The sequence below is a fragment of the Oculina patagonica genome, chromosome 8 (assembly GCF_052425735.1).
Source record: "Oculina patagonica isolate OP01 chromosome 8, crgOcupat, whole genome shotgun sequence".
Taxonomy (NCBI): Eukaryota; Metazoa; Cnidaria; class Anthozoa; order Scleractinia; family Oculinidae; genus Oculina; species Oculina patagonica.
This window is the reverse complement of record NC_135765.1, coordinates 21,432,259-21,450,488: the sequence shown is the minus strand read 5'-3', so window position 1 is coordinate 21,450,488 and position 18,230 is coordinate 21,432,259. Positions and strand designations below refer to the sequence as shown.

General features: G+C 38.4%; 1 protein-coding gene across 1 annotated transcript in view; it reads right to left on the bottom strand.

Annotated features, from left to right (window-relative positions):
* Window positions 1-52: 52 nt before the first annotated feature.
* LOC144664206 (uncharacterized) overlaps window positions 53-18,230 on the bottom strand; it is a 37,793-nt gene continuing 19,615 nt past the window's right edge. Inside the window, exons 10-25 of the mRNA XM_078525317.1 lie at window positions 17,265-17,339; window positions 13,968-14,039; window positions 12,402-12,473; window positions 11,658-11,729; window positions 10,964-11,035; window positions 9,682-9,753; window positions 8,520-8,591; window positions 7,271-7,342; window positions 5,979-6,050; window positions 4,943-5,014; window positions 3,468-3,539; window positions 2,795-2,866; window positions 2,437-2,511; window positions 1,693-1,767; window positions 1,190-1,258; window positions 53-317 (exon numbers count right to left, since the gene is read on the bottom strand). Of these exons, the coding sequence (XP_078381443.1) occupies window positions 53-317; window positions 1,190-1,258; window positions 1,693-1,767; window positions 2,437-2,511; window positions 2,795-2,866; window positions 3,468-3,539; window positions 4,943-5,014; window positions 5,979-6,050; window positions 7,271-7,342; window positions 8,520-8,591; window positions 9,682-9,753; window positions 10,964-11,035; window positions 11,658-11,729; window positions 12,402-12,473; window positions 13,968-14,039; window positions 17,265-17,339 (1,351 nt within the window). The remainder of the gene's footprint in view (window positions 318-1,189; window positions 1,259-1,692; window positions 1,768-2,436; window positions 2,512-2,794; window positions 2,867-3,467; window positions 3,540-4,942; window positions 5,015-5,978; window positions 6,051-7,270; window positions 7,343-8,519; window positions 8,592-9,681; window positions 9,754-10,963; window positions 11,036-11,657; window positions 11,730-12,401; window positions 12,474-13,967; window positions 14,040-17,264; window positions 17,340-18,230) is intronic.

Below are 18,230 nucleotides of genomic sequence, written 5' to 3'. Positions count from 1 at the left end.
TCTGTCTCTGTCCGTCCGTCTGTCTGTCTGTCTGTCTGTCTGTCACTGCACTCTAGTTAGTAAAAATACTAAATATGCTACGATTACATATACCTGGAGGGCATGGTGTACAGCCATCTTTTCCTCTTGATGAAGTGTTTGAGAACGTTCCAACAGGACAAGGAAGAAATGTATCAAAGGTAAAGTAAATGTCATCTGTTATATGTCTACGTATTCTTCTGAATCCCGAAGCCATGATAGCGGAGATAAAAGATTTATTTTCCCTTGACTCTGGACCATAAACAATGAGGGCTTCTGCCTCAGAATTGAGAGGATTCCTGGGAGAGGAAAAAGCGTAATGTTATAAAAAATAACATTGCCTTGAATCGACAAATATGAGCTTACTGACTAAGGTTCCCTAAGTATAAAGCAACCTTAACCACTGCAGATTGTATTCTGAACAACTTTTTGGAGTTTGCTTACCACGAGACCTAGTTGGTGGAAAAATCTATGCTTTATTGTCAAACAACACCAATCAGCATTTTTTACTTTAATATAGTTTTGCGGACAACGGTATTCTAAAATCTAGCCTTACCAGAAAAAATGCTTTTAAATTCATAATAAAAGTAGCTGCCTTGAAAAATGTTGCAAACAAACATCATCAACAACAGCAACAACTATTTTATTTTGACAGAAATGTAAATTTCGTGAAAACCGCATAAACAGTATTAACTTAATTAAGTAAAAACTACTCAGAATAGTAGAAACTAAACGAGCTGAGTCGTTACGAAAATTAACATACTTAATTTGGGTATCTGGGTTGTAACATACAAAGGCCGAGCTTCACATCAGCCTTTTGAGTTTAGAATTTCTCAATTCATGTGACACTATTGCTTCTTGTTGTATAGCAAAAGGATCACGTATGTCCGAACATGCATGTAATGTCCTAAAATCCAGTAAAATACATTTAACAAATAACAAGTCTTTGTATTTTACTTGTCAGTGTAGGACCTAGCGTTGGTAATGAATAGTTCATAAAATCCAAAGTGGTAACGCGCGGGAAGTTCAAACTCCAAAATGCCCAATATTGTAATCCAATTTCATCCAAATGTTACCACTATTTATGACCTATACTTTCATCAATTTCAAAGAAATCTGTAACCTTGCATTAGAAGAAAATTTCTTGGTTTCTATCTGTCAAAATACGTACAAATATATTGTGCAGTTCTTCGCTGGAGAGCGGTTTTTCAACGTTCCAACTGTTCTATTCTTTATCACCCTGACAAAGAAGAACATAAAAACAAACAAAACAAAAACGGTTAAAAAGCATCGCTTGACTGTAATCCAAACTATATTCCCACAAATTAAACAACTGCTATTAATTATATTAAGTGCTGCTCAGAAGTCCCGTTCATCGATATTTTTTATGTAGCCTAAGGCAGTGACTTAAAGTTTTCGTGCTTCGCCTTTTAATAAAGCCATATAAAGGAAGGGCAGGCAACGTTTATTTATACAAACATACAGTTATGATGGCACGTCTTGTTGAAACACGCACCAATGTAGGTCTATACTATAATGTTCTTCTTACATAACCTATGGCATCTATAGGGAAGTATGGTATATATATATAACCGTTCCACACAAGAAATGTGAAGTAATATATCAGTGCCGTATGATTCTGTCAGTTTTCCAGTCATGAATATGATACATCACAGTTTAGAATCTAGACCATGGAGGCCAGCGAATGACTCAAGGCTCAACATCTTTAGTTTCGTCCGTAACAAATATCTGACGGAAAGAAAAAAAAATATGCACAAGAAAATCGTGAAAAGAAATGAAATTATTTATCTTCCAAGGGAATTATGTACGCTATTGTTTCAAGTCACTTGTCGGGAACTTTTACAGAATTGGATACAAAATCATTTATTATGATTCAGCGTTATGGCACATTTAGGCGTGTATTACTGAGGCGGGAGTGACACAAAATATTCATAAGCCACTGGAGTCTGGTAAGCTTTTTGGCCAATTCACCTCTCACCACGTAAATTTAGAAACTAAAGGATATCTTGAGACCATGATTTAGAAAGCCGAAGGCTGTTTTTTACAACATGATAACCCTTAAGTAATGGTGGAAAAAATCATACTGGTCTATTGTATGCTTCGCTAAAACACTGTGCAACTTGTGTCGAATTGTCAAGATGTGAAAATATTAAAAATTTAGTGAAAGCGAAAGCTAAGGTACTTTTAAAGATCTTATTACCTTAACAGTGGAATCACTATTTCTCGAACCTCCCAAAAACTCGAACTGAAAGTGGTTTACCTTGGATTTGCCTCATTAATTCAAACATTGCAACTTTACCCTGGATTTTTCTAACTCCCGTTTTCTGAAATCAATTTCGTTTCACTTGAAGGTTCCACTTGGGATTCTACTCGGTATTATTCAAATTGATAACTTACATATTTAAATTACTGCCACCGTAAAGTTTAAATGCCTCCGGTTCGATTGCCTTTATAGGATTGTCTGAAAGCATTCTTACATGAAAACAACGGAAAATATTATATAAGCAGCAGAAGCATTGCACTTGCCGGTTAACTAACTAACTCTTATGACTGTCTCACATATTTCGATCTAGACTCAATGACATCATGACCTTTCTACTATCAAACTATAAAAGCATCATCTTGATAAGAAAACCTTATTTGTATTTACTGTCAACACACATTTACAAACGCGACTACAATACTAGTTCTTTATAACACGTCTAGCACCCTTAGAACAGACAGAAAACAAGGCCACTCCGCCTTCATTACTTACATGATTGCAACCTCATCCAGATTAAAGAAGGCTCGATGTGGAATAGTCTCCAGTCGGTTAACGCTAAGAAATCTAAAATTTAAAGGTTAGTTTTGTGCCTCTGTTAGAAACAAAAAACTAATCCCTAGACTTGTTGAAACGTATTTCTAGTTATTCGCTGGTCGGTTTTTGCCAAAATACTACAAATTTATTGTTGTTGTTGTTGTTGTTATTATTATTATTATTATTATTATTATTATTATTATTATTATTATTATTATTATTATTATTATCATTATTATTATCATTATTATTATTTCAATTTTAACTTTCCACGGCCTTTCGACGTTATGGCCGGTAGTTTGGACAACAAGTGTTCAGTTTTTTTAAACAAATTAAAAATCCTTTTACAGTTCCATAACCTTTCTCAAGATCCTTGCTGATGCCAAAAGAGCGGACTTCTGTATCATCTCTACCGGTGTATGGACCCCAACTATACCCAGATATTCAGGAAGTCCCCTTATCATCATCATCATCATCATCATCATGATTATTATTATTATTATTATTATTATTATTATTATTATTATTATTATTATTATTATTATTATTATTATTATTATTATTTAAAAAAGAAGCATATTTGTGGACGAGAATTATATTCGAGGAAGTAAAAGGATATACATAAACGCACAGGTATCGAAGACGGGTCCTGCTGGAAAAAGTCTCGTTCGATATAGAGGTTATGAGGTTATTCTGTAAAAATCTAGCAATCAAGAAATAAAACTTATTAAAGAGTAAAAGCTACGAGTGAAACAAAGGGATCATTTCCGTTACTGGTCATTACTGTCACTGTGACAGTTTCTGTTACCAACAGATACCAAATTGGACATATGAAATGACATATAATTTAAAATTCGGGTACTAGTGCCGAACAGCCGCCAATACATCACACAGGTAAATAAGTCACTATTAACTACACTTCTGATAGGTCTAAACGAAAATTGTCCGGTGGATCTTGAAATTTCTTTCTTTCTGTCATTCGAAATGATTTCCAGGCTTTCACGGCTCTTTGAAGTAAATTAAAATTAAAGCATGGCCGATGCTAGTTGCTGTTAGCCGCTTAGGCAGAATAAAATAAAGGTAATGCAAAGTCATTTTTCTACCCAATCAGGAGGTAGCGTTCAGAGCTATTTAAAACTGGCGTGGTAAGACTCTTTTCCCAGGGGCTCCTCGCTTTCGCTCCAATTTTTCTTCGTCAATTTTTTCCTGCAATTTCGACTTTCCTCTACCCCCATTAACTGCCCCTGGGTCCCCGAGGATGTGAATTGTGCTGAAATTGCTGAAATTGTCACAAATCGTTAACTCACGTGTAAATAGTAACCCAGAACGGATAAATAAATGAACTCCACAAACATTTTTGACTTTTTTGGCCATGAGGATAATGTATATAAATTGTTGCCCATTGTAGATATTTGTCATTAATAAAAGGCCAACAGTATGGGAAGTGCGGTGGCATAATGGTTAGTGCGCTGAACTCCGGATCAAGCGTTCCGGGCTCGAGCCCTAATCGGGGTCACTGCGTTGTGTTCTTGGGCAAGGCGCTTTACTCCCATAGTGATACTCACGCATATAAATGGGTAGCGGCAAATATACTGCTGGACGTAACCCTGCAATGGACTACCAATCCATCAAGGGGGAGAAAAAATACTCCTAGTCGCTTCGTGCTACGGAAACTGGGATAAACTCCGGCCTGATGGGCCTCTAGGCTCGATCGAGGACTTAACCTTTTACCTTTCCATTGTCAACAGTACGAGATGTGTATCTTTAGTACTAAAGACCGGATGAAGAGCATGTTTAAATTTATTATTGTGCTTTGCTTCTAATAACCACAGAATATGACCTAGGGAATTTTATTTTCAGAAAGGTTTTTTTTCCTGTTGAACTGTTCAATAAAAGCCAACTATTAAAATATGCAAAAAATTAGTGAAAATTAGCTATTTGTGCAGGGGGTCCCAGAACTTGGAGGAAATAAATTGGTAACTCAACTTACGCAACATTCGTGCCAGGTTTGAGCAAAATCGGTGATTTGGGCTGTATCACTCCCTCCCTCTTGTGGACATGCTCTTAACAAACTTGTCTCCAAAGGATCTCTTTTGAAAAACTTACAGATACTTTAACCGCCACATACAGCAAAACAAGCCCTTTGGTAAGCTGATAATTCTGTTATACGAAAGATCTCTGAGGACAAAACACAGTAATCGTTTAGACATGCTCGTCTTTGGTGTTCCTGAGGAGAGCCTTTTGCTTTAATTTTGTTTGGGCTTGCATGACTTACGAACAAATTGAAGTTATTTGACGTCAAAATTTGTTACCATGGTAGCGTCGGAAGAGCTTAAAGCTACCTTAGTTTTGCGTTTTCTTTTTTAGTGTTATAACCATCTATCTGACAACGTTGCTAAAAGTTTGAGGTATAAGCATATTAGGGGAGCTCCTCAGTGGCCCGAAGGGCCACAGAACGGAGCCCCATAATCATAGAAATAGGAGAATCATGCCTGCACAGATAAAGAAAACCATACATTTGATTTTTCGTGGTAGTCATGGCCAGCGGCATGGGTCGATGGCGCGTGTGCCCTACGTTTGACGTACGAAGTATGGCGGCCATACTCCAAAAGCTTCAAGAAACTGATTAACGTTAGCTTACATCTTTTGTCGGCTGTCAAAACGAGGTATCCCCTGACCAGTATCACATGACCATATTGCGCGCTCAAGTTTAGAGCTCATCGACGTCAAGATTTTTTTTAACTTGACCACTGACCAGGTAATGTTTTTTTCATCGGATCGCGGGATCAAGTCCTATTTTACCCCACTCTATGGTCAGTAAATTCAGATTTCAATATAGGGCAAAGTAAATAATCGGGAAGATCCGCTTTTAGGCTTGTCTAAGTCTATTTAATATTACCCAATGGACAAAACAAACAGGTCAAAATGTTGCTGTAGCTGCGATGTGACAAGGACACAATTGGTGGAGTTTCTGAGAATGATTGCCACAAGTTTGTACTTTATTATGTTTTAAAAAAATTTTCGTCTAGGAAGCCTGATTGCGGTCGTTTTTGCCTCTGGGTTTAAAAGGAAAGGTCTTTTGAACCCTTGGATCCTTTCAACTAAAATATTATCATCGTTATCACAATTGTGTCAAACGTACAAGCGCCGTAGTCGAAACGTATTGAAAAATAACTTGGCAGGCAAATTTGGAATGTTGTTTGAAGATAGGAACCTGCAGAGAAGTAAAAGAAAACCAAAGTAAAACAAATGCATAAGGGGGAAAAACCCACCGTTGGGTAGTTGACCAGTATGCATTAGAAATAAACCGTATTTAAATTTCCACGCTACCAGCACAATTATATTCTTTCAAATGAAAATTATGTGTGCTTGGGAATAATGCCATTTGATAAAACTTTAAAAAAATGCAAAAAGGTTTATTTTTCTTTCGTGCTATATTAAGAAGGAATGTCCACTAAGACCGTGCGAGTTGTGGCACATGTTAAAAAAATCAAAATTCTTCATACAGTATGGACCCAGTTCTCGGCCGGGTCCAGTTCTCATCCACTTTATGTTTAACGCGTTTTTTCGCGTCTCAAATTAATTCAAGTAAAAAGTATTTTTTTTTCTAAAGATATACTGATTTATGTACTTTCTTTATCTAAAGTCTTTTCTTTTCACTTGTTACAGGACGCTAACACGTTGAGTTGACGCGGAGAATTTGTTTTTCTGAAACCTTGTTTATTTACGGCTCCTCAAAATTAACGGTTTCACTTAAATCCGTATTTTATCCAAACACAATTACCAAGGGACAGTTCTTAGGCCTCCCATAGGCTTTCTTTGGGCGAAATATGAAGAATGTTTTCTATCATGTGCCATTTATTTTCGATTTGGCTGGGTGTTGGTGGAAATTCCCTCTTAAAAGGTATTTTACAATTAAGCTAAAAACTTTCAGACTAATGTCTATGTATTATTGCAAGAAAGTTATTGACAGTTGTGACTACTTTTGGTATACTTTTTTGCGTCATGGATGACGTAGTCATTCCATGAAGGTTAGGAAAGGACCTCAGTGGCATTTTACCGTCACTCCGCCCCTCGCTCACTCGACTCCACACCTGTTAGGCTATCAATTTATACATTAAACCTACCTTCCGTACGAGATATTGTTGCAAGTGTCTCTTGTGCATCATTTGGAGGAAGCGGGGGTGGAGAGGGAGGGAAGCGGGCTAATACAGAGACGCGAATTTGCCCTACCACACGGGAAGATCAATACATCCAAAATACTTTCTGCCTTATTACTTTTAGGTGCTTATGTAAAGACTGGAGTTTTTATATTTCGGTTTAATCATAAATTGGAACCTTTTGTTGGTGCAATTATAAGGGTCACAATGGAGTTAAGTCGTTTTGTTATATTTTCACGAGTAAACCAATAGCAGATGATTAGGTCAGACTCACACAAGCTGTAAATCTTGATGAACGGAAAATAGATCAGCGGATAGTTCTTGGATTCTGTTCGAAGATGCGTCCCTGAAAGACAAAACACAGTGTGCGGGTCAGAGACTTTTTGATAAAATTTGGAACTCATCTGAGTTCTTTCAAAGGAAAATAAAAAGGAGGATCAGCAGTCAGAAGAAAAAAATCTTAGCAATGCAACTAAACATTCCAGCATGCAACCGTGTAAAAGACATTCGGCCGTATATATATCAACTTTCTGTTCAGTTATTAATGGCCTATACATAATCATACAATAAGTAGACAATGAATATAACTTCTCCACCGATTTTCAAAGTAATCCAGAGTGAAATCAAACTTCCCAGTGTTTTTGTATTTTATTGCTGAACCAGAAATATACCTACATCCACCCTTTCTTTCCCCTAAAATGATTTTTATTCCTCTTTATCAAAGAGAAAAGTGCCTACCAGTAAACGTGCTACCGAGCTCGTCCTGTAGTGCTCGCTGAATGTCAACACTTGCAGCTATTTTCTTCTCCAGTCGCTTGTAGTCAGGCGAACATGTACTAAACAGACACAGTCTTTCTCTGCCCAACGGCTAATTAGATATTCCTCTTCCTACGACGAACAAGTTTTCTTGCTTCCTTTGGAGCTTTCTCTCTTTTTTGGAGACTTTTTTGAGGGCGTGATGCAAGCAACGTCCGCCATGTTTGCGACAAAACACCCTTGGGGGGTACGACATAGTAGGTTTTTGTCACGCTTTAACGGAAAAATCGCCGGTAAATCGCGTCTAAATTTGAGCACGTTCCTGGAGACTAATCGCAACGAAATCGCATGAAATCGCCGCTATTTTACACGCGCGATTTGAAATCGCCGCTTAAATCACCGCAATAAACGCCTGTATAAACGAGCCTTAAATTCTCGTTTGTCACAATATCAGAATATTAGAGAACCTGTTTTTCACGAGCAATTGACCTCGGGATTTTCTTTGATTTTTACGGACACTCACTCTTAATTACTAAGCCGACAATCTATTTTTTGTAGGTTGTAGCGAAAGTAGTTACAGTTAGAAAAAAGGGGAATTAAAAGCACTTTTAACTTTCTTTACTTGTATCAATTCAGCGCGTTAAACGTCGTTAAGTATTTAATATAATTTAAAGTATTTTTAGAACACATTCGTAAACATTCTGAACAGTTACGTTCAGAATGTTCAGATGTTCAAATTATTGTTGTTGTTGTTACGTCAAACGTACAGTGTTGTTAATTTTGAAAGAGGGCGAAGAACATCCGCGGTAATGTTTTTAATGTTGTTTGAAGCTAGATACCTGAAAACAAGTTAACAACAGTTGAAAAGAGAAAAACCTTTTTTATGTATCCCGTTCCTCCAAGATAAATTACCACACATAAATTATATTAAGTATGTATGTGTTGCTTTGGCGAAGCTCTGTTTGCTGGGGTAATAAATGACAACATTACTAGTTGAGATATTTGGCAACTGGTATGTGCTATCAAGGATAGAAAGCTGAAATATAAAAACCTAACAGTATCGTCCAGCAAATGTGAAAACACCGCCAACCAAATGAAACAACAACAGATAGTGCTGGGAAGTGGAGGGAGGGGAAAATTTTCCTTCACTTGTTGAAAGCATTGAGCGGAAGAGGAATGTAACCAGGCTTTCTTCACTGAAGAACCCATGAAATTATATCCAGGATATTGACCGGGCTCCTCACCCGGAAGTTGGGAAAGAATTACGTTACAATTTACATAAAATCTTTTTTTTTTTTTTTGTCAAAATAAATATCCTTAAATTATTAAAAGATTAAATGTAAAAAGGGGCAACGACGCGAGTCTTACACCAAGCAAGATCCTTAGTATTCGCACTACCAGATTCAAATGGAGTGTTATGGCTTTTAATTTTTATTTACAATTTCACTATTAGGACGTGTCTTTATTTTCCGTAAATAATCGATAAGCAGTCTTGAACAATTTTTAAGGCGATTATTGTGATTTGACATTGCTGAGCTTGCAGTAGCAGGACGCGTGTCCCATATGTGCCTAGTAAATTGCCCAGCTAGCTCACCACGAGTCTCTCGTAGCTTAGTTGGTAAGAGCTGGTGTGCCATGGATTCGATTCCCGTCGGGGACGCAGGTTCACACTTTGTCCCACGCTCGCGTAACATTTTACTTTATCATTTATTTGTAAGCGGTGGTGCATTTTTTGTGTTTGGTTTTCATTTACAAGGCGGACCTCCGTTCTGTGTCTTCCCAAATTCAATAAAATGATTCATGGATGGCAGGGAAGGAAGGAAGGAAGGAAGGAAGGAAGGAAGGAAGGAAGGAAGGAAGGAAGGAAGGAAGGAAGGAAGGAAGGAAGGAAGGAAGGAAGGACGGATTTAATTATTATTTACGACCTACAGACTGCGTAATTGTGTGAGAGTGCCAAGTATATCCGCAGTGATGTTTTCTATATTGTTTGAAGTCAAGTTCCTGCAAAGTTAATTTGTTTTATATCATTAAGGGCCAAATTATAAGGCGATTTTTAGCCCGGTTCGCCTTTCAGTCCGGGCTGTAATTGAAAACGCGATTACATTAGGTTTTTCGGCCCGTTTGCCCGGGTTGAGATTTCCAGCCCGGTTTCAAAAACTGTGCTGGAAATTTCCGCTCGGGCTGTAATTCGGCTCGGGATGAAACTTTCTTCAAGTAATTGCAGACGTGTTTTTAAGGGCCTCTTCACATGAGCCCGGTTTACGGGCTGTCTCGGTTACCAGGACGGATTTTGACGTCTGTTCATATGGAAAGTTTTAGACTGGTTGACGGGGATAAAATTCAACAAACGAAACCAAAATAGCGACACATAAAGTTGCATCTTTCGCGACTATCGTAGCTTTATCGACCCTTGTAACTTTACTTTTAAAGTTAATTTGCATATTTCTGAAGTGAAAATAGATACAAGGCCATTTTGTCCGCCCAGTTACGAAAGGAAAGCTATTTTCTCAAAAAAGTTGCGTCACGGTGGCCGGGCTGGAGTGTTCATATGGGAAAATTTTCTTCCCGGTTGCCGATATCTCGGTTGCAGAAACCGAGATATCGGTAACGGGGCTGGCCCGCCTTCTCACATGAACACATCAAAAATTTTACAAAGAAAATTGGAGTGAGCTGAGATCTCGGTAACTGGGCCAGCCCGGTCAACCGGAATCATATGAAGAGGCCCCTAAGAAGATTTGTTTTGGAAGCCGGGCTGAAATCTCAGGCCGGCAAACTGGGCTGAAATTTCAGCCCGGGCTAAAATTTGCCATGTAATCAGGCCCTTAGTGAAGCTCAGATTTTTGAGTAGTGCAAGCATTTATGATAAGTTAATAGTCAGCCGTTTCGTCCTCGCACTGAGAAATGAGGACCAATAAGCTTTCATCACGTTAAACAAGAGATAACATTTAAAGCTATGTGAGACTTTTACTCGTTTGGCTTCAGAAATATGAAAAAATTAATTCATCAAATGAATCCTTATTTGTTTTATAGATTTGAGAAAAAATGTGCTCATGGTGATGTCCAGTGTCTTGTGAAAACATTGTTCCAGAATCATTCAAATGCTCACTTTGTATCTTTGCTTTCTACTCAAAAAGAGGTAAACGATTAGACATTTGCAAAAGTTGAGGAAACCCTATTTTGCATGGAACTATGTGCGTTAATTTTGACTTACAGCTCATTTAGATTTGTTAGCGCGGTAAACACTCCGTCAGGTAAAACGGAGATAGCGTTTGAAGAAATATCCCTGATGAATGATGAAAAGTTCATGAAGGAAAAGTCATGTCGGTGGTGCTACTAAGAGGATACTGTTTTCGAATTTTACAATACAGTGATTACAGTCACGAGCAATTAAAACACGAAAGGTTCTGTAAAATGTGCATAGCTCCTACTACTTTCAACACTATCAGTTATTTGAGTCGTCATTTTGCACGTAGAAGATTGAAATCTTTATAAATCCTGTGTTTTTGCTATCCTATTAACATAATTTCTCAAAGCTTACTCGAATGAGCAAGCAGGCACGTGAAAAGTACTATAACAAAAAAATTAAAACAGGATAAAATCAAGATTAAACTTTGTTGAATTTATCAGGATTTGAGTTCAAAAAACCCGAATACAACTGTTATTACTAATTTGCCCAAAAAACGCTTTCTACTTGTGCTGTTACCCTCGAAAAACAAGCTCCTTCTTGATGGATTAAATAACTGTTATTATTCGTTTTCAAGTTCTTCTTTTTGGAGTAACAGAACAAAGGGCTCAACATTTAAATTTCATCGCCGCCAATTTACAGCTGTTTCGTTCCACAATTGAGACCTGCTCTCTCCATTGATCTCTTTATTGTGTCCGCGAAGGAAGATTTTTTCACTTACAGAAAAACTAATTCTGTCAACGTGGCAAATACCCCATATGGTAAAACTGCAATAGCGTTTGAATCAAAATTCCTAGGAGTTTAATGAATTGTCTAATTAACGATTTATTAGGTCTAAGTAGTGGTTTAGATTAAAATATTTGCACGTCTATATAGGGCATCATGGGAATAAATACTTTTATTCGTGACATACATCTACCCGAATGCAATTGTTTTGTTGATATTGAGCGAAGTACGTCCCTGCACTTGTTAAGTCTCGTTAATACATTCGTCAAGTTAAAAGAAATGTTGCTACCAAGATTTGTGGTCATATATTCAACTGAGATGAAAATATTAATAAAATATCTTTTCATCCACTAACATTATACATGTGACGTGATAATGACGTCATATTAAGTCATTATGACACCAAAACTTTAACAGTTACTAAAATTACTGACTATATCATCGTGTGTCAATTTGCTAATCATGGGGTTTATCGGTTTTAAAGTTACATGGGGTGGGGAGTTTAAGCCCCCCCCCCCCCACCCCCAGTCCCAGAAGGCCCAAAAAAGCCGGGTCTGAATGCGGTTAACATGTTTGCGGATTTTTTACAGCAAATGCTCTGGGAGATATGAAATAAGGATACCATCTTTGTACAATTCTATATTCTTTTTCTTTTTTTTCTCGTGATTGAAAATAAAAATTTGTTTCGGCAATTCAACAAATTGAAATTCCTTTGCAGTTTGCAGATCCTTTCACTTACAGCCTCCACAAAGCTGTTAATCTGGTAAACACTCCATCAGGTAGAAATGTGATAGCGTTTGAAGTTAGCAGTCTGTGAGATAAATTTGAATAATCTTTAATTAAAGCGTGAGACTCCTCTACGTAACACAATATACTCACTCAAATACAAAGAAATTGAGATTTCCTTTAATAACGTACCAGGAACTATTCGTTAACAGGTCTAAACAACGATTAAACGAACTGTTTGATGATGACACCAAAGTTGGTTATGTCCAAGTTTGGCAAATAACGCGCATTACACTATAGCAAGAAGCACCGCAAAATAGGTGTTCCATAAAGGTTACGTAATGGCATTGAAAGGCGCGTTTGTTATGTGACTCAGAAATTCATTGTTTCAGAAAAAATATTAAGCTCTCTTCTAAAGTGTCTGAGGCTGATAAAGTTTTGCATGGTGGCTAAACAATCCTTATATAGTAAATGGTTTCAACCCAGGAATATCAGTACGTCGTATAGTGTGGTCGTCCGGGTGAGAGTAGTTCGGAGAAGAACTGATGTTGGTGACTGACATTTCGACAATCTGAGCGATGTAGAAGGCCTGGCAGTCGGAGTATTGGTTCTTATAAATCGCTCCCTGTCTGTCATTACGTTGGTCCATGTCTTTAACGTTGGTCAGTTAATGTCGTAACGTAGTTCTAGGTTTGTGAGCTACACGGATTTTGTAGGATTGTAGAAACCGCGCAATAGTCTCAAAAGTGCCCTTGATGTAGGGTATAGTCCGAATTCCAGGCCTCCTTCATCGGAGAGACAGGTAGAAACCTCAACAAGAGACTGACTGAACACAAACGAGCGACGAGAAATGTTGATGTCAATTAATTATCACATTTCTGAACACCATCGACTTACTAACCACAAATCGACCTGGATTCTGCTGAATGCTTAACTACAATACTAACTATTTTCAACGACTGCCTCTGGAAAGCTTGTACACAAACTTAGAACAGACGCCTATCAACAGATGTCAACAACTACTGGCACCTTACAAACGACTTATTTACGACATAAACAGAACTTACAAACGGACCGCAAACAGGGCGACTTAATTTGACTAGCAGTAGACGGAACTTTAACGACTTAATTTGACATACGGATCGAAACTGACCAATCACTGTTGAAAAACTTTACACGAGCCTTACAGCCAATAACATCACGGCTAAACTGACCAATCAACTTTAACGGACCAGACTTATAACATCATCGACTGACAACAACTTTTCACTTGACTCCGAAGATGACCTCCGCTCAGGTTGTCGAAACGTCAGTCACCAACAACAGTTTTTCTCAGGACTACTCTCACCCGGACGATCACACTATACGGCCTAAAAATTCCTTAAGTACTTCAACCGCTTCTTCCCTAACATAAGTTTAATTTGTCGCCATTATGGTTTCTGAATATTTAATCGTATGACAAATTGGATCGTTGTTTAATTCTGCAATGTTTGTTATTACGCGAGGTTTTTAATCGGAGTTGCAAAGGGAGAAATTTGCTCACTGAAGGTCCTAAAAAGTAAACAGTTTTTGAACTTACAGTGTTTGTAACTTCGTTAAGTTGTCAAATATGTTCGCAGGTAGCTTTTGAATGTTGTTTGATCTCAATGACCTGGAAAATGAAATGAGAGTAAATGTAACGTGGCAGGGTCCTAAAACTGTTATGACATTGAATTTCGCCAGGCGGTGCCGGAATCTCTTGGTGCCACTGAAAATGTCCTTCTAAAAATAAGCAAACTGTTGCTCGATGTTCTAATATATTAGGAACTGCTGGTAAAATCCTAACGGTTACCATGGCATTTTCCAAGCCGTAGCTAAACTTTTTGACCGGAAGGGGGTCATTAAAAGAAACTAAAAGGGAATCTAGTGAAAATTAAATAATAAATTGGCCACCAGGATTATAAGTTTTTAAACTGACATCACAGCCGCAAAATCCCATTTTATTCAATTAAGATCGAAAAAATATAGATATTTATTTTTTTTCTCAGCGCGCGAGCGGGCAAGATGAACCGAATCCTGCAATCTGATTGGTTCCGGGAGCGGGCGGAATTTTCCGATCTTGACCGCGGTCAACGGAACGGGATGCGTCACCGCGCGAAATCAGTTTGCAGCGCGAGTCGAACGAACACATGAAAAGTTTTGCTCTCCAAAATCGAAATAGCTGTTCACTAACCGTTGTAAATTTGAAAGGACTAAAAAGCAGTGGAATTAAAGGCCTCAAAGTTCTTCAAAAGGCGAGTATTTTTTTTATTTCTCAACAAAATTGAGCTGTAGTGTACCGTTCGTAGTTTGCCGTTGTTTGTACATGCATTTCGCAATGATTTTCACACCACTGCGGTAAACTTCACCGGTTTTTAGACTTCCTCTAAGAATTAAACTGCCTTGTTTATCCGTCATTTTTGGCTTAAAACAGCACTCTTTGCCATCATTCAAGGAAATGAGATTCTTTGATTAAAAACGGACTAATTAATTATCACAATATTGTGCCGTACGTTGACACTACGCATTTCATTCAGTTTGGCACTGTTTATCAGATTAAAATTCTACTGGGATTCATTCAGAGATTATTATTGTTCAATACAAGTGTGAATAGCTTGTAAAACTGCTTTTCAGTCAAAGAGTATTTTCGAGTCAAGAGAAATAGGATTACCACCCTACGAGCAAAGTTTCAAACTTTTCAAAACATTTATCGGCAATTGTTCGGGAAGCCGAAATCGATTTAAATGTGTTAAGTTTTGTGTCTTATGTGTGCTATATTTATGATGTTTTTTCTTGATTCTCAGCAGTGTAAATTAAATATGCTGAACCGTTCTTGAGTATGGTTCATTTTAAACGAAGCTATTTTATTCCGAAATAAATAGCAAACAGAATTCTTCACTCTTGCTCGTCGATCGAGTCGGACTCAACATTGAAGTCATATCCGCGCGTACACAAACAAAGATTTTGCGACGCATTTTTTCTCGGTTTCTTTTCCAAACAAATTAAAGTAGGAAACAAAATAAAAACGTTATTTGCCGGCCTAGGTCGGTCCGTACTGGGAAAAACTGTACCCTCGGTCTTGAGCACGGCCCTTGGCCTGCGGCCTCGGGCCGTACTCAAGACCTCGGGTATAGTTTTTCTCAATACGGACCTCCCGGCCGTGTATTTCACATATATTTCTCAACTTTCCGCATTTAATAATAATAATGGTACTAAGCGTAAGGTTCAGCTACTCACTAACGCCAGTTTTAATAAACGGTCTCGGGTTCGGGAATGAAGCCCGACCCCCGGTGAATAAACAGCATCCCTAACCTTTCCTCGGTCATTGTAGAACGGTTCCACAATTTAAGACGCCTTAGATCTGAGCATGAATGTTAACAGGAAACTCCTTCCACGAGTGTAGTAAGAAGAATGGTCAAGATCTTGTGAATGTCTGGAAAAGTCTGAGGGTCACAAGCGCGCAATGCTGAATTTGCGTTAATCTTCAAACGACATGTTCCCATCATAAGCACTTTTTCACTTTGTAACCTTTACTGAAAAATAGACTGATTCTTCAAGGTAAGGAACTTCTCGCAGTATTTTAGCATTTCATTCTAATGACAGGTATCAACGTTTATTGCTGTCGATTGTCTAGCTGTCTGCGATCAAACCTTTGAGGCTTTCTGATCATGACAATGTGCATAGTGTCGATTTCCGGGACTACATGATCCACAAACGAAAAGAACACATTCACTTTGTAGTAGTAACTTGCAGTATGGTCAGAGATACGTCATGCATCAGCACGATGGCGCTGGATGTTGGCAGTTCGTTAGTTTTGTGACTGTGGTTCCCATAGCCCTCGCAATTGTCTTAATCTGGTCCCACAGCCTCTTCAAAAGCTCATCTGATCTGTTGTCTGGCTTGCATGCATTTGATATGTGGATAACTTTGTAAGCTTCACAAAGGTTGCAGTCTTTTGCTTGGATTGTCATTGTAAAAACAGCAAGAATATAAGTACAGCTAGTGCTACTACAATAGCCATTATAAACGCTGAAACACTTAAAAGACAAAATACGCAGTCGCTATATTTTTTGCATCACTTCTACTGCAATCTGCATTCTTTCCAGTGCCTGAACTACAGAAGCTTACTTCGCCAACAAAGCTGATAGAGTTGTAACGCTAACTGTCCAGCTGGTTGCGCAAAACGTTGGAACCGTTTTTTGCATTTGACGCTCGCTCAATGTGTTTTCTGTGTTCCTTGTTTCCCAAAACAAACACAGTAGCTCGTCTACTACCTGTTGTAGAAAAGGAGTTGGAGCAAAACGAATTGTCAGAAGCTTGATCATTGCCTCATGATTAAACAAAAAGATATACAGGATCACCGAAATCATTGCATATATTCGAAACAAGACCAGCACAAAAATTGGATTTTGTTTGGGGGGGGCAAACTGCCCCCTAGCCCCTATGCTAGCTACGGCCATGCTTTCCCTCTCATTTGTCTTCGCCAATATACCAAAACATAGACAAGGAATCTGGAAGCGTTGAAAAGAGCGGGTGGTGAAGAAAACCAAGAAAAAAATCCTAATGAATGTACAGCCCTTACAGAATATTGAACTGTTGATTTGTTTGATCAGGTCGACCCCAAGCTTAACCGCTGTGTTGTGTTTTATTCAATATTTACTCTTATGTTGACGACATCGTTATTAGCTGTGCCGGTCAGTCTGCTGTGAAAGCTGTTACAAGTTTCCAACAAGCGAGCTTAAGGGTCGTGGCTGCCTGGCACTTGCAAGCCCGTAACGTTTGTTTTTTGTGTGGATTTTGGCACTTCACTGTGAACATTTTACATTGCATTGACACATATCATTATATATATACTGACAGCCACCGCAGACTTTCAAAGCCTGAAAAAATCCCAGCCAAAGGATGTGAAAAGTTGGCCGTATACTCCATCGAACTGCAAAAACAAAAATAAAATAAAAATTTCATCGGAAACAAAACATTTCTTACGTCAGCTGGACAGTGGGCATTCAATGTTTATATCGCTTTTTGAACTCAATAAGTGATTACTCGCTTCAAATGCTGCTCTACATTGCTGATAAAGGCTGTGTTTCACAAACAGCTCACTAGCGAAGGAGTGGGAGTTGGAATCGAAATCAGAGACGTAGAAATGCTTACGGACTAGCAAGCTTGAAAATCGGAGTCGTAAACGGATTCATTAGCGACCTTCAGATTTGAGTTCGAGTACGAGTTCGACTAAGAGTACGACCTTCGAATTTCAATCCAGTTAGGTTCCTAGAGCCCTCACTCCTCCCTGTTGCCGACCAGTTGAAAATAAGATTAGTGTGAAATGTGATAATTAAATGCGTAAACACCAGGTTTCAAAAGTCATACTCGTACTCAATCTCGTACTCGTATTCCGATCTGAAGTTCTTTAATAGCTCAACGAAAACGGAGTCGAAAGAATTCGAACGTTTCCATTTTTTCCGATCCCGTTCAGCAAGATTCCGTCGCTTACGATCCAGTAAAGACTACAATGACAAGGTCTAGAGTAGAAGCAAAAGAAAACAAAACAAAAAAAAAATTAGTGCAGGTTTTCGGACCCTCTGAGTGCTTCCTTTCTGCTTGCAACTCCGGCAATTTAGTTTTACTGAATCATTAGCGACGGAGTCACTAGCGGAATCAGCCTGAAAATCTGCATACGACGTGGTCGACTTGACTTTTCACGAGATCGTGACGCTCTACGCTTCTGATTACGACTCCGACTCCGACTCCGACTCCGACTCCCACACCGTTGCTAGTAAAAACCAGCCTTAAAGTAAAAATTTCAAAGAAAAACATGAAGCAA